At 36.5% G+C, this 23,045-nt stretch overlaps 1 protein-coding gene across 1 annotated transcript in view; it reads left to right on the top strand.

Moving 5' to 3' along the window:
- The window catches only part of GABBR2 (gamma-aminobutyric acid type B receptor subunit 2), a 490,629-nt gene that overhangs the window by 204,366 nt on the left and 263,218 nt on the right, over positions 1 to 23,045 (top strand). Inside the window, exon 4 of the mRNA XM_040588223.1 lies at positions 20,433 to 20,534. Coding sequence (XP_040444157.1) covers positions 20,433 to 20,534 — 102 coding nt within the window. The remainder of the gene's footprint in view (positions 1 to 20,432; positions 20,535 to 23,045) is intronic.

Here is a 23,045-nt window from a genome sequence, read left to right on the forward strand (position 1 = left end):
ATCAGAGTCAACAAATAAGGCAGTTCTGACTGAAATATGGAACATACTGGGGATCTGAATCCTGGATTAACATATTTGCATAAGAAGAAAATGATAAAAAGCAATTAAATGGATTAATTTTTATTTCTCTCATGGAAATATCACTTCTGCTGAAGGAATGTTTAGCAGTCTGTGGTAATTCGTGATGAAGTGATTCATGTTTACTAGAAATCCAAGTAACCTTAAACAAGGCTTCTAGATCCTTTGATACTAGAAATTCTATGTCAATTTCAAATAAAACTGCAGACTCATACTGAATGCACATTAATTTTCAATTATCAGTATGAAAGACCTCTTTCCTGTAAAATCTAATGTGAGAATGAAAGAAAGGCAAGGAAAAATAATGCAAGTATTTTCAAATGACACAGTATGAATGCATTTCAGTCAGCAATGCAAGGAAGGAAAACATTCCAGTTGTAGTTACGCCTGTCTGCAAAGTTTTACTGATGAAAAAAGAACGCTAAATACAATTACCTCATAAGCAAATAATAAACTCTATGGGACCTGAGATTCCAAGTGTGATCCTGAGAAAACATCTGCAATAAAATTGTAAGTTCTCACCCATTTCCAAGAGAGCAAGGACTTTCAAAAAGGATTTTGTTTATTAAGACTGAGATTCTGTCAACCTCCATTACATGGTTTTGATGCAGTACTTTCTGGCTAAAGCATTATGTCCTCTATTTTGCAGGAGTTTAGACTGAATGATTGATACGTTTGCTTCTGGCTTTAAAATCTTGGTATTTTTCTTTAAAAAACCTGTTACATACCAGTGGATCTTAGTACAGTGTTGTGTAGTATAATGTAAAAATATTTTCCTGAGCTTTTATTGCTGTCCATGATGTCATGGTAGGGAATATCCGTTTGGTCAGTTTGGGTCAGCTGTCCTAGCTGTGTCCCCTCCCAGTGTCTAGACTATTTCCAGTTCACTGACTTTTGGGAGCAGGGAGCAGAGGACAAGCCTTGACACTGTGCGAGCACTATTTAGCAATAACCAAAGCACTGGTAGGTTGTCGTTGTTTTAGCCACAAATGCAAAGCACAGCACCACGCAGGCTGCTGTGGAGAAATTTGACTTCATAACTTCATTCCAGCCAGACCCAATACATCACGTTACTGCATTGTGCTCAGGTTGCTGCCAGTAAAATGGAAGTCATCAGTGGTTTTCATCAGTGGATCTTAAATAGTTAAAAAGAAATTGATATTTTTATTATCTGCAGGTATTTATTCTCATTTTATCAACACTGACATTGAGGTGCAAATAAATGAAGGGTATCTTTTTGGAGTGGGGATTAGAGTAGATGCCAGTAAGAAGTTCAAAGTATGAAAGTTTGGTTATCTGTAGCATGGAATCATTGTTTCATAGTCAAAACCCAGATATTTTCTTGGTTTGCTAAAGAAAAATGCTACAGAATCTAATTCGTGTATGTATATTCCTGTTGTTTCCTATGTATTCATGCCCAAGAACACCAGGAGGGTGAGAAATTTACTATATTTTTTTATCACTGTCCTAATGACTAGCGATACACATTTAAAAATGTGCCTTATTTAATCTTTAACTTCCAGTCACCATATTTTATGTATTTTTGTCTGTTAGATTAAAGAGATTGGAGTTAGAAAATCTCCTTAAGTAGGTAATTTATCATGTACAGACTGTATCATCATGATTCAGTTTTGTCTTAATCCATCTTAGTGCTCATTTAGTCTCTTACTGTACAGTCTATTTCCAAATTGCAAATCAATCTTAACGGTTTTCCTCTGAATTTTGAGTTTTTTCATGGCATTGGTTTTAGTGGAAAGACTGGATAGAGTTGGCTATCTTCACTCTTGGGAGAGGAATGTATAGAGACTCTAGGTACTGTAAGCATATGTCTTTTTTATAGGCATATGTCTTGAAGTGTATGTCTTTTTGCAGGTGGGCACAGATTCCCTTCAATCCGTGCTGCAATCCAGATTGATGCTGGAAAACTCTGGACTGTGCCCAGCTAAAGCGAGTGGGGCTAAGGATCCCATAGAGCAGCAGTCTCTAAACAGAGGGTTGTGCACCCCTGAGGATGTGCAAGATGATCTGTTGGGGTGCAGGAAAAAGTAGTTGAACTTCTGTTTATAACTTTTTATCAAAAAAAAGAAAGAAATTAAGCTTTACCAATATTTAATATACAGATTGACACTGGTGCATTTAGTCGGTCTATATGTCAGATGGTCCTGTGGAGTTCATGAGGTGCCCTGAGGAAGGGGTGGGCACTTCGCAACATGGAGACGTTGACAGGGGCATCCTCACTCATTCATTCATGTTCAGCATATCGCCAGGTATTACGGTTTGTGTGTGCCCAGTTAAGTGGACTTAGGGATTATATTATATAGTTTTTACTAAACTACAGAATAGAAAAGTATCTTAAAAAGATTTCTGCAAAGAAACTGCAAATTGAAGATAATACCGATAATGCCAGTAGAAGCGATCAAGAGGAAAATGGGAGAGCTGATGCTTCTCCTGCCAGTACTATGAGCTGTTCATCAGCCACCTTATGGATAAAAACAATGGCAAACTAACCAGACCTGACAGGAAGATGGCCAAAAAGAAAGCAAAATTATCAAGAAGATTATTTGAAATACGGATTTATAGCTGCTGTTACTAATGATGAACCTCACCCTGTGCTGTATTGTGCCTGGAGACATTAGCTATTGATAATATATGAAAACCATTACAATTAAAAAGGCATTTAAAAGTTAAGAATCCAGAACTTGAAGACAAACTACAATTTCTTCAGTGATGTTTAAAGTCCTGTGATACTCAGTCCAGTACTTTACATAAGTAAACATAATGATAAATCTTTAAAAGCAAAATCTGAGGTTTCTTACTTAATAGCAAAAGACAAAAAGCCCCACGCTATTGAGGCAACACTTGTCCTTCCGGCTGCACTAAAAATGGCTGAAATAATGCATGGAAAACAATACAGTGACAAACTAAAGTCCATTCCTTTGTCAGCAAATACTGTTGGAAGATGAGCAGAACAGTTGAAGAGTTACTGAGGAGTTGAAGAGACAGATACTAGAACAAGTCACGCAGTGTAGGAGATTTGATGCAGCTGGGTGAAAGTACAGATGTTTCTAACGTCTCAGTTTATGGTATTTGCTGGATTCTGCTTCAATAATGAAACAGATAATGTAGTATTTTTTTGTGAGCCACTGAAGGAAAAATGTGCTGCAGAAGATACATTCTCAACAGTAAATGACTTCTTTAATAAGAGTAATGTTTTATGGAAAAACTGCCTGAGTGTGACCACTAATGGAGCAGCTGAAATAAAAAGAAATGTATTCCAGAATAAGATTACAGAGCTATCATCACATGTGAGATTCCTTTGCTGTGTCAGTCATAGGCAAGCTCTTGCAGTAAAGAAGCTGGAACCAAAAGTGCATGAAGATGCATGTGCTGCAGGGTGCTATCGATGTAGTTAATTTTATAAAAAATAATACCTTTAAATAGTAGAATATTTAAAATAGTCTTTAATGAGATGGGGAGTGACCACAAAAATCTTTTGTACCCCACAGAGTTTCACTGGTTTTCTTATATTGAAGTGCTTAAAGTTTCGAACTTGGAGATGTTAACTAATTTTTCTCTTACAAAAAGACCAATGTTCCAAACTTGCTGACCTTTTCTGTGATGACAAGAAGCTGTCCATAGCAGATATTTAAAAAAAAAAAAAAAAGCAAAACACCCACAATGTGTCCTTTCAATGTGAAGGTGACACTTTAACAATGAGTGAGAAAGTCACTGCTTTTTAGAGGAAACTTGCACTATAGAGAGAGCATTTTGGAAACAGATGTTTGGAAATGTTTTGATTGTTATGTGATTTTGTTGCTAAAACCGATGCAAGCCAATCACCTAATAAAAGCTGCAGTGTCTGTACATTTAACAAAGATGGAAACTGAATTTTCTATCCTGTTTAAAAATCTTCCAAACAAGAGTTTCAGTGAGTTTTGAACTCATTTTTTAAATATATGAATATACAACACTTTCTGATTAGTTTGCAAGAACAACTGATTGCCATCAGGGAGGATGGAAACTTAGTAGCCGAAATACAAGGAAAACCTTTGCATAATTGGTGGATTTGACTTAAAAATTAATATAATCATTTAGTAAGTGTAGCCAGTGATATGTATCCTCCATTTGGATCTGCATATCTTTGTGAAGCTAAAAGCCAGTAAAACTTAGCATACAGCAATTTGAAGGTCTGGTTCTATGTGTTAAACCGAGTGTTCAAAAAATAATTAAGTGTATTAAATCACATTGCTTTAGTGAGAGCAAGAAGGAGTTTTTATACCTCTAATAAATAAAATTTGCATGATCAAGAGAGTTTAGAGACCACTGCCATAAAGCCAGAGTTTGTTAGCTTAGTTCCCTGCTGCTGCTTATTGTGGTTTTATAGGTTGAAGTTCCTGCAGATTGCCTAAAAGAATGGGCAGAGCACATTGATACCTGCCTGAAAAATACCTTGGAAATGCTTACGGTAGACCAGAAACTCCAGCACTTTTTGTCTGTCATATATAATGAGGTTATTGCCACCTCTTTACACTATTAATACATCCAAGAAAGTCCATTAACCCTTTTTGCCAGAGCTGTAACATGAGAAATGATGTTTATGTGTGTCATGAATTTTACACAGGTTCACAGTATGTGACCCAAGTACCCCCTGAATCCAGCATAGCTTCTTTGGGGGAAGTTGCTCTGCTTCTGGATATCCTTGTTTTTGCTAGGATAAATAGCATTAGTAAAAAGTCCTGTTCAGTTCCTGTAGGTTCTTTTCACACTGCACGAAGACACTTGCATGTCACTTCCCCTTGTAAAGCTGCAAATTAATCTATTAAATTATGTTATGTAGCAGTTTGGAGAAATGATTGAAAATTAAGAGGTGCACTGCACCATAAGATATTTTGACTTCCTTCATTTCTTTTCTCCTTAAGGACCATGCTAGGAGTATCACATCATCTGGTGACCTAGGGAATTGAGTCAGGGAGAGGTGGGAGAGGAAGAGGGAGGATTCTCCTCTTCCTTTCTCTGTTACACATTTTAGACCCAAATGTCAGTAGTAACTTCTGTGTTCCCCTTAATTTGATGTGCTCATATAATGTGGAAGAGAATCTCGTTCCATGTCAATGGTTTGATATTTAAAACATTTATTCACACAAATTACTGGTGAATGGTCAGTACAAATGGTGAAATGTCCCCTGTAGAGATATCACAGTGGTTTCTTAAAAGCTGTCATACAACCTACACTGCTGACATTTTGGAGTGCCCTTAGATTTATAGAAACAAGCTTCTCCAGATATTATCCACAAAAGTCTTTAAGCACTAAAATTAATAAATAGATAAAAATTAAAGAATGATTCAGATTGTAGGATCAACAATTCTAAATTTAAATATGCTTGCAGAACTTTAACAGAAATGTTCTGTAAAAAATTAGTATCTAAATAAAATGAATGCTTTTCAACAGAATCCCAGCTGCTTCTTGCCAGAACAGATTTTGCTTGTATGAGCTACTGCGATTACTACCTGTACTTCTAGGTCTCCTCCTTGTTTAAAGGAGGGAGGCTAATGTTACAGGTTATTAATGTTACAGCTTTTTTTAAAAAAAAAAATGCTGACGAGCTATTATCATTCAGACCAATGAAAAAACATGTAATGAATAGCGTGGAATTTGTTTAAAACTAAAAAATAGTTAGAAGCTATTTTTAAGGACATTGTTCAGTTCTGGTGAAGTCAAATGCATAACCGTTAATGATGCTGTGTGTTTTCTTTCCTCCATAGGAGAGCTAAAATAGAGCATTACATATGCTTATGAAGGTACAGAACATTTTTTCATGCCAGATTGTTGTTAGTTCTTGTGGGGATACAGAATGGTAAAGTCTGATTCCAGGTGTTCTGTGAATTCCAGGTACAATCTGTAATGTGAAAATGAAAAGGGCAGCAACAGTAACATGTATTAGCACACATGGTCAAGAAGATGATCACCAGTCCATAATAAAGAGACATAATTTTCACTACTTGAAGTTGCTAACGAGTTGCCTAAAGACACAGAATGAAATTGCTTGCTTAATTTGTAGCGTAAAACACTTCAAGTAATTCTCAGGTAACCTAGAAGATTTTGTCTTCTGGTTTCCATATGGAATTAAGGACTTCATCTCAGACAGTGCTGATAAACTGCTTATATTTTGTCTCATTTTCCAGTCATGGATAAAATTGGCTTTCCTTTCTTAAACCAAATATCTTTTATTAATGTGACCCTGTGGGATTCCTCTGCAGGAAACAAGAATGTAAAGCCAATGAAATGAAAAGATGCTACCACAGTATTTTAACTACGTTGCTGTAAGAATGAGTGCAACCACAGTAAGGCTGCTTAAGACAATAGGCCAAGATGCAGCATAATGTCTATTCAGAATCCCATTCAGAATAACATAAAATAATGTGCAGAAATTGTTTATGAAGGACTTGGTAGAAGATACACCAAGAATTATTGTGATTTAAGAAGCTTCAGAAAAAGGTATTGCAAGGAAGAAATTTCAGAACATAGTAGTCTGCCAAAGGAGAAGAGCACAAGCAATTAACAAAGACATTAAAGGGTTCAAAAAGATATGTACGAGATCCAAGGGGAAATTTCTTTTCTAGAAGGACTTTTTACAGGTAACTGGAGTACAGCTTCAGCTGACAATTGAAATCTCAGTGGAGGAAGTATGTGAATCAAACTGAGACACTCAAGTACAGTAAATTATCACCACCATATGGCATCCTTCTGAGGATTCTGAAGTAAATAAGGTGTGAAATAACAATCATACACCATTGCGGGGAATGTTGCTGCAAGGTTTTCTTCAATATTCAAGAAAATGTTAATAAAGCTTCTGTATTTTTTTTATCTTGGAGGACAGAGGGATAATCAGCAAACTCTGAAATAATGTTTAATCATCTAGCAGTCCTAGAAAATAGGATGAACAGGCTTCCCTGAACAGAGCCACTAATTTGTCTTGTTTTACCTTGCTTTAACTTAGATTAAGAAGTGAATGTAATTTAAAGTTAGTATAGCATATATTAATTGGATTAATTTAACTACCATGAGTTAACTAAGCTATTAACTATCTTGCTTATCTAAATTCCTGGTTTCTAAAAATAATGTGATTGTGGCTTCTACATGTTTTTAAGTTGCCTGGGTATCTTAACGGAAGTGGTTACTTTCCAAAACCTTCAGCAGAGGACAGTCATGTCTCATGATGAAAGTGTGAGAATCAGCAATGTAATAAATAATAGTGCCATTATCAGTTCCTAGGAGGAAGGAGGGATAGAGAAAGAGAGAGTAGAGGCAAAAATAATAGTTTAGCCTGTAAATTGCTTCTCCTCAGGTGATAGGAAGTGGTGTAGCTCACCTTATGCCAGTGTGCTGTTTATAAACATCAACTTTTTTTGTTGTTGTTGCAGACTTTTAGCAACTTTCTCTCTCACTTCTTTTAACAGCCTTGAACTTGCCACTACATGTAAGGCAAAGGGGTACAACTTTGTGGGCTTCCACGAAAGTGTAATTTGATTTTGTATCAGTACATGGCACCTTTTCAAAACACATTTAAATAGTCTTTTATTAGTCTTGAGTTTGCCAGCTTTATTTTTATTTTTACTTTTTTCCTGAGGCAATGGGTGGCATTATCACACTAACTAAATGTTAGATATTAATTTTGCATCTGATCCACTTCCACTTCATGTGCCTTTCTGACATTTTCTAGGATCACCTCTCTACTTTTTTGGTTTGGAAACAGAACAGTAAAATCAAGACATTTCTTCAGGAAGCATTCAGTGGTAGGTAGACTCAAGTGAGGTTTCCTACAAAGATTAATAGTTGAGAGATTAACAGTAGGGCAGAAGGCCACTCCACTGCTGTGCTTATCTGGTAACAGCAGTAGTCAAAGATGGGTGCACAGCCACCATACAGCTCCTACATGGCTGCTGTTTCCTTCTACAGAGATTGCTTCCACAGAAGTCAGTGCTTGAGTGTCTTGAAGATTAATGTCTCTTCCTCAAAGAGGTGATTAACAACTCTTTATTGAGCGAGTCAGCAAACTCTTGATTTTAATTTGCAGGTGAGATGGAGGGAAAATTGTGTTGAAGGTACACCCTTAATTTATTTTAAACCGTAGTTCATATTGTTGGGTGCACTGATAGCTCACAAAAGAGAAGGACGTGGATCCTACTGGTTATTTTTACTATAGCCAGATCATCATGTAATCTGGATCTTCAGCTCTCGCTTAGGGCAAATCTTCTGTTGCAGTATGCTTCAAGCCTATATAAAGGGTACAGACCCTTTTAATTTCATTTTCTATACTTTTTTTTTTTCTGGTCTGTTTACTCTGGCATAGAAAAATCTTACGTTTGAAAATGCTTCTTTAAAAAACAGAAATTTGGAGCTGTTGAAAGTGGTAAAAAATCTATTGTCCTATTCTGTTTCTTTATTGAAAATAAAGATTGTGTATTACTTTCCTGCATATCCTTGTGCTGTCTTGAACAGAACTGTCTTTAGCCAGTAGAATCTGTTTCTTAACTCTCCAAATACTAGGGGTGGCCTGGTAAGCAGCTCCAATTTCTTAACACCTCCATGTTTTTATCTAAGACCTATCTTTAAGGAAGTGTAGTAGTTTCCAAGTGGTACAGCATACTCCATCATGTGTATGGTTGTTTGGTAGAATCAAGTATCAAGGACTTACTCTTAACACCTCCATGTTTTTATCTAAGACCCATCTTTAAGGAAGTGTAGTAGTTTCCAAGTGGTACAGCATACTCCATCATGTGTATGGTTGTTTGGTAGAATCAAGTATCAAGGACTTACTCTTAAAGCAGTGTTCTTCCTCAAAGCTGTCTATTCCACAACTGACAAAAATACTTTTAAGGGATTTTATTTTTCATACAGGTGAAGGCTGTACCAACTGCGTCCTACAGAAGTCTTAATTGTAGCATTAATTTCTCATTACAGGATGTATTCAAAGGGCACAGGGGACAGTTTTACTTGAATGAATACCATAGGAGGCTTTGTGAACATTCACAACACTACACCAAAATGACAGTTTGGCAGAGGTTACTGCACTGAATAATGCATTTCCCAAATAGAAAAACTGTTGTGTTTGGCTGTCAATCAACAGTTTTCTGCATCAATCAACAATAAAATTTAACTCTACCAAACATTCTTATCAGAAATGTTATAGCTCATTGTACAAAGTAATGTAAAATGTAGGATTTACAAATGGAATTCACAGAAGTCCTTTCTGTAGATTAAACCATGGTTGAGCATCTGGGAAAGATTTTTTTTCCCCACATACCCTAGGTCGGGGTCCTCAAACTGCAGCCCATGGCCTGGATACGGCCCCCCAGGGTCCTCGATCCGGCCCCTGGTATTTACAGACCCCCCCGCCGGGGGTTGGGGGGGGAAACCAAGCAGCCGCAGATGGCTGCCTGACACTGCATCCGCTCGCCGGACCCCTGCCCTAGGTTATGTAGCTTTTCTGCTAGCCTGTGAGATAGCATGTGTATTATGTACTCCACGTATGTATGGAGTAGTGTGAGGAGATCCAAATGGAAGAATGTTGTTGCCATTTTGAAGACTGCCACTACTAAAACTGTAGATTTCAACCTTCTTTTGGATTGTGGGCTTGCAAGCGAGAAGGAAAGAGATTTTCCTGTAACACTGACAGTATCTCAATCTTTGTGGTTTTGTAACCCTTCCATTCCTCCAGTACATATGAGTGAGTACTAACTCTTGATGCTAGCAGTTATAGCCAGATTCACGCTCCTGCTTGGGAAAGTCTGAGCTGCTGATGATTTGCTGGGTCCCACAAACAGAGAGGATGCAAGAGAAAACTGTGTTTCAGAAATATTTATAAAATTATTTTGGTTTTCTGCATTATAAAAATGAATAAAGCAAAGATGGAATCCATCACGGAGAGGGACACACAGTGATGCTGAAGCATTTTAATAGAATGATCAGATCAGCAGTGCTTGCGTGTCAGAAGGTGGGCATTTGGGCTTGTAAATCAGTTCTTTCCTCAGACAATAATCCCAGTGATCACAGGAATGGTATTAGTGAGCATCTGAGCATGTAAGGCAGAAGAAAGTTAATCAGTATGTTATGCTTCTTACTTTAAAGACTCCAAAATTATTTTTGACAATTAAACATTAGTGTAAAATTTCAATACATAACATTGTAAGAAATGCATTACTCCTTTAGTGTCATTGATCCTCAGTTTAGTTTCCAAATGGATTATTACAGTTCTCAGTACAATGTGCTACAGAATTCCAGTCTTAAGAAAATAGAAAAGGATGGTGCAATTTAGTAGACAAGTGCAAGTGAAAAATGTCTTTGAAAGTAAATGATACACAATTGAGAAAAAGAAGAGAAATTATTGTTTTAAATCTCCTGATTACTTGCCTCTGCTCAGTAATATCACTCCAGTTAGCATCTACTTTAGTTCTCTCATATAGCCCGAAACTATTCGGGTCAGAGGAGTATTTTTTCGGAAGGAATGAACATGGGGCTGAAGCATGGTTCACATGGTAAAATTTTCATGTCTGCTTATATTAGCATTATCATTTGGTGCAACATTATCATGTGATGATTTTATATGCCTGAAGTGGTGACTGTTTTAGTCTTTTCACCTGGAAGAAGCTATATAGACTCACAAAGTTTAAACCACAGGGTTTTTTTATACAAAGTTGATCCAAACAAAATTCTTTGGAGCAGTGCAAGTGGAAAGTAAGTTAATGAAATACTTCATTAAACTTCTCAAAATTTAAGCAAACCTGTGCCTCCACTCATAAAAAGCCTAAAACCCAGGTGTATTGGAATGAGGACAGCTATTCCCATAGTTCAGGCATAGAATGAAATTAAATCTTAGCTTGATATTGCTGACCTTTCTGCATTTAGGAAGTCTGAGAAATGTTGATTGCTGTTTTGGAGGATTACTGAGATAGTAATAATTCCATATTTTTGTATTCTCACAGGTATGTTTTCTGTAATCTTCCCTTCATCGATATGTCATCCGATTTTTATATTTGGTAAACATTTCTTTCTTTTTAGTTTCCCACTGAGGCTTGTATTCGTAGGTTTCAGTTGATAACAACACTTACTCCTGGATACAGAGTTTTTTATAAATGTTGACGTAGTCCCCTGAGTCTGATGTAATTAAACCATTATTAAATAGCTATAGCTTCAGTAGAGCAACCGAGTGACGGTAAAACTTCAAAATTGTCCCAGGTTTTCTGAAAGAAAAAAACCCAGATAAAGACTCCAAAGCTTTTCACAAAACCCATGGTTTGTACAAACCTCCTCTGCCAGCCAAGAAGTAGAGGAAGAACCTGTGTATTCTTTCTCGGTGGTTGGGTGGTCAGATGGGAAAGGATGCAGGGAAGTAGCCCACTCCTTCAACCTTGTGCTGAGAACATTTTATAAAAGTAAAGCATCTTTGGGGTTTCTAAGTTTCAGTGGATGCTTCTGGTACTGGAACACCATTTTGACACAGGCTTAGATTTTGATTTCGAGACCTGGCGTTCAGCTGCCCGTCTGTATCTGAGAGCCATCTAAGCTCCATTTATAGTTAATGGAGAAAAGAGAGAGGCACTTCCAGGTGCAATTCATCTCACCTGTTTTAGACATCTATTTATGGATGAGGTGATTCATTCCTTAGAAATGCCCATTTATCTTAACTTTAGCAAAATCTGTGTAACACCTTTCCTAGTTAGTATTGGAATAAAAGATATCTCATCCATCATGGATGGAGAGACTGTAAATGTGTAAATGTTACTTTCATTCTGCTTAATCAAGGAGGATTTTACATGAAGACACTTCCTTGTGTAATTATAAATCGTAGCTCTTTTGGCACTAATAATGTTTTCTAAAACAATATTTAATTATCGTTCATGTTGCTTTGTTTGAATTATCCCTCTAAATGAATTCTGCTCAGAATTGTTTTGGTAAAGGGCTCTTTCCGAGTAATAAATGTGTGTGTTTGAAATACGTGTGCATTTAAGAATTCCTAATGAGTACTATACATTGTCCACCTGTAATAATGTAATCAGATGTCGAGTCTCTAATTTTTGGTTCAGTAATCAAACAGTGTATTTGCTACATGAAGAATACTACAGAAGTGTTTTTGAGGGTGGTGTAATAGTGCGTGCTTCAAAAGAAATTCATGATAGTTTTCTAAGCTGTTATTTAGTCGTTTTTCTGTGATAGCATGAGACTTTCCACTTTGTTCTGTTCTTATTTCCTAATCTAGGCCAAATTCACCAATGTAAAGCAGATTTAATATGTATTATTTGTAGTTTTTAAAATACTTTAAATATAATAATTTTTGTCTAATCACATACTCTAAAACTTGAGCAGTTCTGTCAGAAGATCCAAATGTATTCTGTATTTTGCATTCTACGTTCTAATTACCCTCCACACATAATAATACAGAGTGCTTTTACTCATCTGCCTCTACATTCCCCCTAAGATAATTCATCACTCCTAGTAACTTGAATGCTTGCAGAAACTTTCAGTAGTTCATTATTTACTTGCTTTAATAAACAAGAATTTCTAAATTCTTGCTTAATTACTTGTGCTTCTGGCATTGGTTTACAAATAATTGAATAATCTATTCTTAATATGGCCCCTATTTACTTGCATAATACCTGGCATGAAAAATACTGTTGTATACTATTACCACCTCCAGACTCTTTGCTTTTGTTCTGCTATTTCTAAGAGTCAAGTCTGATAAACTTGTAGAAGAGTGGTTGTCCGGTTTGTCTGGAAGCTGTCAGAACCACATTGCCTTCAGTTTTGTAGATGGTACCTCACTCTGAAGGAATCAGAAGTATATTTTGTGTATATTTTCTTCTTCAGTTTTGTTTATTGATGTCCCGTAAATCTTCATGTAAACTACTGTTATTTATTAGAGCATATATAATTAAATTTCAATCCTTGCTTATTATCTCTGGGATCCTTTCTGGCTTTGCACTGCATTATGTACTTTTTCCTATAAGGAATGTACCATGCCTGTTCCCTCCTTGCTGTACTACTGAGCTGTGCGTTTGCTTATCTTAGCATCCAGTCTTATTGAAGAGAGTTTGTTTCTTTGGACTACTCAAAGTCTTGCTGAACCTATCGTGCTGGTCCTTAACATGCTTGTAGATTAAGCGGAACTTAACCTGTTCATGTTTCAACATAGTGCAGATTCCCGTTTCCTTTTCCTAGCTGAATTTTTATTTCAGTCTAATCTGCTTGTATCTTTGAAAACCTGATTGCAAGTGATCCACCTCTTGATAAGATGGATTGATTGTATCTTTTTGTTGTAGATAAATCACCTTCTAACTCAAACTGTTTGTAAGTCACCTTAAAAACCTCTAATAAACATTCCCCCTACCATAAGAACACTTAATTCCTGTTATTTTTTTTTACCCACAACCATTAGATTAACATCAGAGTTCATGATTATGTTTAGTTTCTGTGGGCAAAAAACATGAGAAGGAAATTTTACTACTTTAGAGAATTTTGGGGGAGAGCATTTTATATGTGGCTTTATAAAGATTTATGTTTAAATAGGTGTGATCTGTGTGGTAGTAATGCATATGTAGGATTTATGTGAAATCATATTTACCACGGTTACATTCCAGGCAGAAGGAAGAAAAATCAGCATTTTTTAATTGGAAGATGTAGTTATATATAAAAAAATAAAAAAAATACAATATCCTATTTTTGTTCTACCATTATTATTGTTGTTATTACTCCCTCTCCTCCTCTAGTCCAAAACTCTCAGTCTGAAACACTCAGGCACTTCTTGCAGGCAAGAGTTTCGAGTTTAGATCCATGTGCTAGAATCCTACTTCAATGAAAAAAGTTGTATTTTTCTTGAAGGCCTATGCTGTCAGTTTTCCCAAGTAAAAGCCCAATATCCCAAGGTTCCTTTTTCTCTTTCTCTCACCCTGAAAACCACACACAATATGTGATTTGTAAAAAATATCTGATTTCTTGTGAACAAAGATGGAAATCCAATGCATCTGTATTTTATTTCTCCTTTAAGTAGTAAGACATAGTTAGGGTTTTAATTTTCCTGTAAATGGGACTCTTTCCTAAAACCTAAAATAATATTTTACTGTTTTCTTTTGGTTTATCTATGCTTTATCTTCTGTTTTATGTTGTCTCTCTGCTCAAATTGAGGTTCTATGTCCTCTTTTATTTTTGTAATCCAGAATGGTGTGTATATGAATGAAAGCATACCTCAGTTTTCTTCTAAATTCAAGGGCAATGACAAGTATCAGTATATAGTATTACACAATTTCTCTTCTCCAGATACAGTATTTCTTGAAAGTAAGTTTCACTCAGAGTTTCTAAGCCTCTAAATGTGAGTGTTTGTTTCATTTATATGAAGATAGGGATAATTATGTTTGCTTGTAATGCATTGTATATGGTGAGATCTCTGTATCTTTACTAATCCCATAAATTGTAATTTGGCCTTTACAGTTACAGTTTATGTTTTGCCCATGTAATAAAGAAATATTTTTTTCTTATAATTCATGCATTTGTTCTGTACACATATGTTTATATCTCTGTACTGAAAGTCCTACAGTACAACATTTTAAAGTACATAGTATAAATCTCGTCAGAAGAAAATCTTAGTAAAATATGTGACTGACTGTGTAATCTGTCTGGTTTGACCAGTTCTCATTCATTAGGAGTCTCTTACAATCAACATCTGGTAGGATTAGACTGCCCTGAACAACAAGGATTTAGCTTGCAGTACTTACATGCAGCTTTAGTGAACCAAAAGGTCATCGGAAATATCTGTTAAAAGCAAAGTAGTATGATTAACCTAAAAATTATTAAATTTGTTTTGTAACTGCAGAGCTAGGATTACATGAGTGGACTGTGCCTTTAAATGTGTGATCTGAAACCTAGTTTGAACCCTCGATCAGTGGAGACCCCTCAATCCAAACTACCGGTATTAGATTGACAATTCATGAGGAATATTGCCTTTCTTTACAATTTTCTTGAGAAGAAGGGATAAAATTGGCTTGGTAAAAATTAAATGTAGTCAAATGGATGTTATCTCTTTACTGCTGGTGAGCAGGTGCTTGCACTTAGAATCCTACTGAAGTGAGCAGTATCTATTCACCTCAAACAAAATCAGTATGTGTGCAGCTTTTGTACCCTTGTGAGGCAGGGGATCATTTATATATTGTATGCAGGGAATCATCATACAGAGATCAGATAGGAAGTAAAAAATGTGCCAAGAGCCAAAATTCAGTGTCAGGGCCCTGAGAGCACCAAAATCCCTTTCTGCTGCTGTCTGGCCCCCTGAGGCTGCCGTCCTGCACCACAGCCAGGACCCCATTGCAGCTCAGCCTGGCGCCGTCAGCCCCTGCCCCGGCAATGTGGGGGAGCGCTGCTCACTCTCTCCGTCACGGCCGTGCCTGCCATGGACCCTGTTGGTCTGGACCCATTTCCTGGCTTGTTCTCAGACCTGTCTGACCCTGGTTATTCTCACCAGACCCAGTCCTGTCCCAGACTTGTGGATGGACTTCCCAGCTTTACCTTGGACCTGCCTTATCACTGTGAACTTTACTGGAGGTGTAGCCTCATGGCTGAAACTGGCCCTTTTCTCCAAGCCTGTCCTGCTCCCCTTGCTGGGGTGCTGGCTGGTGAGGTCCCTGGTCCAGGGCTGGTGTTACTGCACTTGTGTCCCTCTTCCTGAGGGAGCAGCTGTCCCATGCTGCTTCCCAATATTTAATTCCTTTCCTTAAATCTACACCCATCCTTCCTGAAACAGACCATAAGAGTGTTGCAGTTTGGTCTCACCTAGACTCATTTTTTTTTTTCACAGCCCATTTAGTCAATTCTATCTACTCTCTCAATTTGCTAGAGATTAAAGACATTAATTTCTTCCTTGGCAATGCAAGTTCTTGGTTCCTCAAAACCCCTGTATTTCTTCCTTCACAGGTGCAGGGTCAGGGACTTTGTTTGCCTCTCAAACATCACTGAATTTGATACAACAGCTATGAGGTAGGAAAGTATTGCTGCCATCCACTTCACAGAGAAAAATAAGCAACCAGACATGGCAGCAAATTTTAAAATCTTGTTTTGGTTATGAGATGTATCACAGAGCAGCTATGGTGGAATGAGGGGTCTTGGCATCCCATCTTCTCTTGTGTCTCAAGGGCCATCCTTTTCTTCCTCAACTGCATCCCTTACACAAGATGCAATCCCTTCATTTTTTGGAGCTTGCTCCTGGGTAAACATATTTGCAAACCAGTAATCTATGAAGTTGACTGCATATGTAGTGGTTGACCAAATATGTAGTATGATGAAACAGTGATTTAATCTAGCTTTGTACACAGAGCAGTGTATGAGTGTTTTTTTGTTTGTTTGTTTGTTTCTGTGAGTGAAGGACCATGGTCTTTAAGCAGTGGTTTGTGAAATTTCCCAGGTTTTGTTGTTGATCAGGTCTGGTAATTCCTGGCTTGGGAAAATGGAATATTGGTGTCTTTAAAGTGTGCAAAATTTACATAAAGAGACATAGAGCTACCACCTTCATTACATTGTTAGCAAGGGACTACAACCACATGGAATTACATTATTCTGTATTATAAATCAGTGCAAGATTTACTTAGGAGCTGCAGATCCCCACCGGACCTTAATGCAGTTTTGTTACAACTTTCTGCAGCAGTTTCCTCTAGTTGAAATTATCCTATTCTACACAATAAAGAAGCAGAAGTGTAGAATACAATTTTCTTTACTCAGAGTTGGTGGAATGAAACAATTACTGCTGAGATTTAAAACTGCTGGTACCACTGGTGGTAACGCTTTCAGGGACTGCAAGCATCTGGTAAAACAAAACATGCAGCATTTTGTATTAATAGTTTCACAGATATAATCCAAAATAGCAACATTTGCTACAGGAATTGGGAGCTCTAGAACTTGGAGTGAGGCTTGGCAAATTCTGACATTGGACCCAATTCCAAATCAGAAGATTCTGTAGTTAAATTTATTTGAAAGAATTGAAGAATTTCTGATGGAAGAATACCACAAGTTACAATTCTGTGAGTGAGAATACTTAGAAATAAAGAAAAGAACATGAGGATAGTGGGAAAAAAAAGTATGGAAATACAAAACAAAGACTGGAAAATACCCCCAGACCAGGCACAAGATGAGATGTGTTAGACTAGTGGTCATAGCATTGAAAGGGCAGAAAAAACATTGTCTTCTAGAAAAACAAAGTAAACCTTGCAAAATCTTATAAAGCTCCTAATATCTTGTTGTGATAATGGGAAATAAAGCCCTTTTGGCAAAATCTCCACAACAGATGCATCTGAAAAGCATCCAATATCTGATTGTGGAAGTGAAGGGAAACAGTTTCCAACTTCTCTGGCACCAAATCTAATAAGGTGTGTCTTTTGGGAGGTTATTCAGTAGTTCAATGAAAAGTCTAAGAGCTCTGCAAGCTGCAGAGTATTGGCTTCTAGCAGTTGGGGAAAAGGGGTGTCAAAGAAATTTCTCAGTGGCTGAATTTAAAGAAGTTTTGCTTGGAAACACCTTCATATTGTTGCTTAGAAAAAAAATTCATATGGAATTGAATACCTTAATTGCAGAGTTCATGAACAAGTTCTGAAGGGAAGGAATCATGGCAAGTCCGTAGTAGACAGTCTGAAGTGTAATTTTTATATTCAGGTGTCAGCCTTGAGCCCTCCACTGAAACCTATCCATAAGCTTTTGTCTATTTTAATAATATTTAATGTGTATTTTTTTCATTTTTCTCATGTTAATAATGGTCTGATTTGACTAAACATTATTTGGTGAATCAGCTGTTTTCTACACAGATCAGCTAAGTAATGTTAATCTAGTCTCTCTGAGATTATAAGAATGACTAGAAACAGCTTCAGTAAAAAACCAAGAAAATATCAGAAAAGCAAAATTTCTTATTTTATAGAACAAAGTAGGGCAGTCTGGGGTAGAAGCATATGACAAGTTGTATGCCTTTGGAAAGTACAGTTCTGCTAGCTAAGGAAAATTTTTATTTTTTCTAAGTAACATGATAATTTTAGTGAGCTTCCGTACTAGGTAGAAGGATATTGGACATTAGCTAAACTATGATCAAGTAGAGTCTTATTTTCTTTTGTTACCACTGATGGTTTGTTTCAGAAAAGCAATTTTTCTTTGTATTGATAAAGACCTGTATCATAAGGAACAGTTAATGGTGTTGCTGGAGCTAAAATATCAATTGTTCATTTTACTGGGATACTAGCAGAAAAAGGAGTCACTACTGATCATTTTTGTCAGTGAATACATTTTTGCAGAATATGCTTAAAAACTGATTATAACATCACAAAAGGATGAAGGATATAACTCAGAACTTGGTGGACTGACCATTCTGACTGTCGCTTCTGTAAAATAAAATATTTTTTAACAAAAAAAATCCTGTAAGTACAATTGTTTTCATCATTGTAAAAAGTTATAATGTAGAAATATATCTTCGTAATTTTAAAGCATGGCTAAAGGGTATTAAGATGAAGCAGAGGCCATGAAAGAATTAATTAAGGCAGCCAGTGTAGTAATGATCTTCAGGAAATACTTCATTGGTCAACCAAGAAACTTGGCAAAACCAGCTTAAAGGAAACAGCGAAAAGGTGGAATGCTGTTTGAGGATCAATTAATGCAGTTGTTACATTGCAGAAACCAGATTATGCTTCTTTGTCTTGAAGAAATTTGCAAAAGGAGTACAAAGATAGTTTTAATGTTCCTCTTTTTTACCAAAAACTGTGTTGTTATCTAAACCAGATAAGCAGTATACCAAAAAAATATTTTACTTGCATGGTAAACATAAAAGCATGAAATATACCCAACAGAACCACTAACACGCATAGATTAGGAGGATGCTCGCAAATGTATATTAAAGAAAGGCTGGAGGATTACTGAAAGGATGGGTTTCTTATGAAAGTAAAGCTGCCAGCAGAATGCAGAGTCTCACCTGTGACCTTTCATACCTTATTGCTTCCCCTTGCTTTTACTGTATACCTAGGCATGAGTGTGGCAGACTTTCAGCAGGGGAAATTTAGCAATATCTAGGTCTTATTTTTGCATGGACGAAATGCCTTCTCATTATATGAATTTTATAGTTCGTTCAAATGAAGAACTTCTCACTCCTGGAGGACAGAGACCATCTTCTTTACTTGACCATGGCACTGTATAGCAAATATTTTCAGATTTTTTTGAGTGGACTGTGCTTATCTTTCAAAGGAGGTCAAGGAAAAAGAGACTTAGGAGGGAGACTTAAAATATGTAATTCCAATGACTCATACAGAGGGTCATTGGAAAGAATCTGTATACAATTTATAGACTTCTAAATTTTCCTGTTTCTCTTCTGTGTATTGTATTTCCTGTATTTGCATTTGAGATACCTGTTTTAAACCGTGATTTGCTTCTCCTATTTCTCTTACAACAAACAAATAAAAAAGACAAATCAGTGCAATGAATGTGATCATAATTTTATTAAATTAAAATTGGAGTGCTATTCTCTTCATTTCAGTCTGTAACCACACTATGTCCAGCTCATTATTTTTGCTCATTTATTAGGAATACTAATGTGAAACTTTTTGCAGTCATGTGGCTGGAGGAAAACTGGCAGTGATTAAGACAGAAAACCTTGAAGTAGTTATATGGAAAAAACCCCTAAGTCTGTAAACCAGATTGCTTTGTATGTTCTCTGGCTTCTTTGTGCTATTAGGCAGCTCAAAGAGGACAGAATCTTGCCCCTATAAAAAAACAGGTGAAAAAATCTGTTTGTACATAGTTTCGTGTGTCACCTTTAAGCAAACCATACCACTTGCTGCCCTGTGATAAAATAACACGTTCTAAGGAATGGGGAGGACAGAGTTCATTAAGCTTTACCAATCTCTAACTGATGCAAGCTAGTTCATGCTCGGACCAGCTGACAGTGGTTTCAAATCAGTATTCAGCACTGAGAATATGTAAGAATTTCCTTGATGTGTCTTTCCTCTTTATACAGCCTCAAACATCACTTTGGCTACAGGAAAGATTTTGGTCTTAACAGCACTGGAAATACACAAGAATTTTCCATCCTCGTGATAGGAATTGTGAGCCCACTGTGAACGTTTCATCACGTAGGAAAGCACTTTATGTAGTACACCCATTGATAGTAGTTTATGTTTGTAGAAAAATAGTGCCTTAATGAGATTTAAGGTGAAATGGAAAAAAAAATGTGTGTGCGTATATCATCATGGAGCTCGTTGCTTGACATTACAGTGATAAATATAGTCCATCTGCTCCCTCCTCCCTGAGTCTCAGTTTACTAGTTTGCCTTTTTCTCAACTTCTAACAGGTGAGGAATGATCTGACTGGTGTCCTGTATGGTGAAGACATCGAGATTTCAGATACTGAGAGTTTCTCCAATGATCCTTGCACAAGTGTAAAGAAGCTTAAGGTATGTGCTGCTGATTGAGGAATGAAGAGAAAGTGGTGATTATGTCATGGCATTTGATTTAATATTTTTTTTCCTATGAAGAAGGCTAATGAGACAAAGTTTGCATAAGAATGATATACTACTATACTCCATTGCATAATAAGGTCAACAAATGGCATTTCAGGGCCTAGTCCTGCTTAAGTCAATGAATTTCTATGCATATAGTACGTATTTTTATAATTCCCAATAGGAACGCTAAGTAAAGCAAGTTGTTGCTGGCTCAGAGTTTGTACCTAAAGCACCAGTCTTAGTGATGTATGTGTGAAAGCTCTTGAGGTTTGGAACCGAAACCCCTTTAAAGTAAATTATCATGTAGCAAAAGCACTGAGCATCTTTCCATTAGCTTCATTACATATTTTAGATTGAATTCTTTGCTTATATCATCTGCATTATTTCATATGAATCATAGGGGAAAAAACAGGAAAATAAATTTGATACCAGAATAATTTACCATCCTTCTTTTATTATAATGATTTATTAGGTTCCTGGCATCTCATAAAATTAAAACTATATTTTAGTATTACCATGCAGTGCAACCAACAATAAAGTAGACATGGGAGATATGAAGGTTAAACTGCATATGAACATGAGAAAATGATTGAAGAGCAAGAGAAAGCACTTTTAAATGGTGAAGATCAAATAATTAGCGGCATCAAATATGTATGACACACAATCAAAGCCACAATCCGGCAAATACTTTAAGATTTTTAAATCAGGTTCAAAAAAACTTAACAAATTGAATGTTATTAAAAAAATAAAATTTAAGCAAGGATGTCGACCCATATGACTAGAGCTAACTGGAAAAGGTCTGAAGCGTGGTAAACTAAGTGTGCTTTATTCTTCTCACAGTGTAGAGATGCAAGCCTGAATGTCTAAAGTATAAATACGTAAAGACTATATTCATGGGAAGCCATTTATGTCTGTCCAGTCTAAGCCAGTTTGCATTTCCTGTTTGGGCTTGAAACGACTCCAGTGTGTACTATCAGTAGAGTCCATATTTTTGACAAGGTCTTTAACCCCTGGCATCAGAAAAACAACAATTCTGAAGGCAGAGCTATCTAAACCAATGGATGATGTAATAAGAAGAAATGCATATAAGCATGTATATTTAGGCTGAAGGTTAGAAGAAGCAATGAGATTCTAGCCTTCCTGTATATCAACAATATAGAACAGGGAGACCAGAAGACCCTAACAAACAATATATTAAAGTTATTGCTTGGTCTTTTCTTCAAAACAAATTACTACAACAATAAGTAAGCAAATATCTAGCCAATCACTTATTCTTGACAGCAATTTAAGGTTAATTGTCTTTAGGTGCACGTCATGCACAACTTAGCTATCCAATTCTAAAATTGTTCGTTATTTCCTTCAAGATGTAAACCTAATATGGGTAAACTGGCATCTGCTTACTGTACTTTTGATTTTGATATTTTATTTTTGTAAATACAGTTTAAATTAATGAAGCCAATGATTATGCAACACAAAATAGAAATATCTGATATGGTCGGCAGAAATTTGTGTTTCATATTTTTCCCAGCAAAGCTTTAATTTTTACTGCATTCACTCCAGCCTCTTTGAATCACAGTTGTAAAGTAAATTCAGGCTTAAGGCTATCTTTAAAACTCATTTTTGTGTTCATAGAAAGGCATGTTGGAGGATATGCATTTGTACATCAACTTAAATGTTTAAAAATTCTAAGCACGCGTAGGCAAATTGTATGAGCAGTAACGCTTCTGTTTCCAACTTTCTTGTATCTTGCACATAGGACAAAAAAATTGCAACACATAAATTCCAATTCAATGAAATTCAGTTTCCATCTGATTTCACAAATACAGTAGGTGTTTTGGATAGTGACCCAACATGATCCCTCATTCTAAGAGTGAATTTAATTAACTTTTAGAATTTTGGGCCATGAACAAGTTTGGATGCAGCCTCAATCTAGGTGAGTGACATGCACACTAGCACAGACATCAGCAAGCTTTGACAGCATGTTATGAGGGTGGGAACTGACATCCTTTAGTTCACCTTCATCAGTGGTTCCATCGCTAAGGTCAGAGGCTTGTCTAATAGTTCTTCAAGTGGACATCCAGTCATTATAGAAGGCAGAACATATGGATACCTCACTGACGAAGTTACCCAGGTTTGAGTAGATTTACTGATAATGTCTTGATGGTCAGATACATGGCAGAGAATAAGACAAAGTATCTGAGCTATTCAATTTAGATATTTCATAAAGAGCCTGCCAAGACATTGACTTTTCCTGGCAGATGAGATATTGTAGCAATCCTTCTCTGGAAAGCTGTATAATACAACATTGTGGTGTTATTCATTAGAAATGAGACAGATTAAAATCTGATCACAGAAGGAAAGCTCTGCAGGCTGAAAAAAAAATAGCTGCCTATTCCAGCATAATGCGTATCACTCAAAAACTCTGAAAAGGCTAAAGAGTGCCTCATATCTGAGGCTTTTAGA

This window comes from Falco naumanni, chromosome 3 (assembly GCF_017639655.2).
Source record: "Falco naumanni isolate bFalNau1 chromosome 3, bFalNau1.pat, whole genome shotgun sequence".
NCBI classification, from domain to species: domain Eukaryota; kingdom Metazoa; phylum Chordata; class Aves; order Falconiformes; family Falconidae; genus Falco; species Falco naumanni.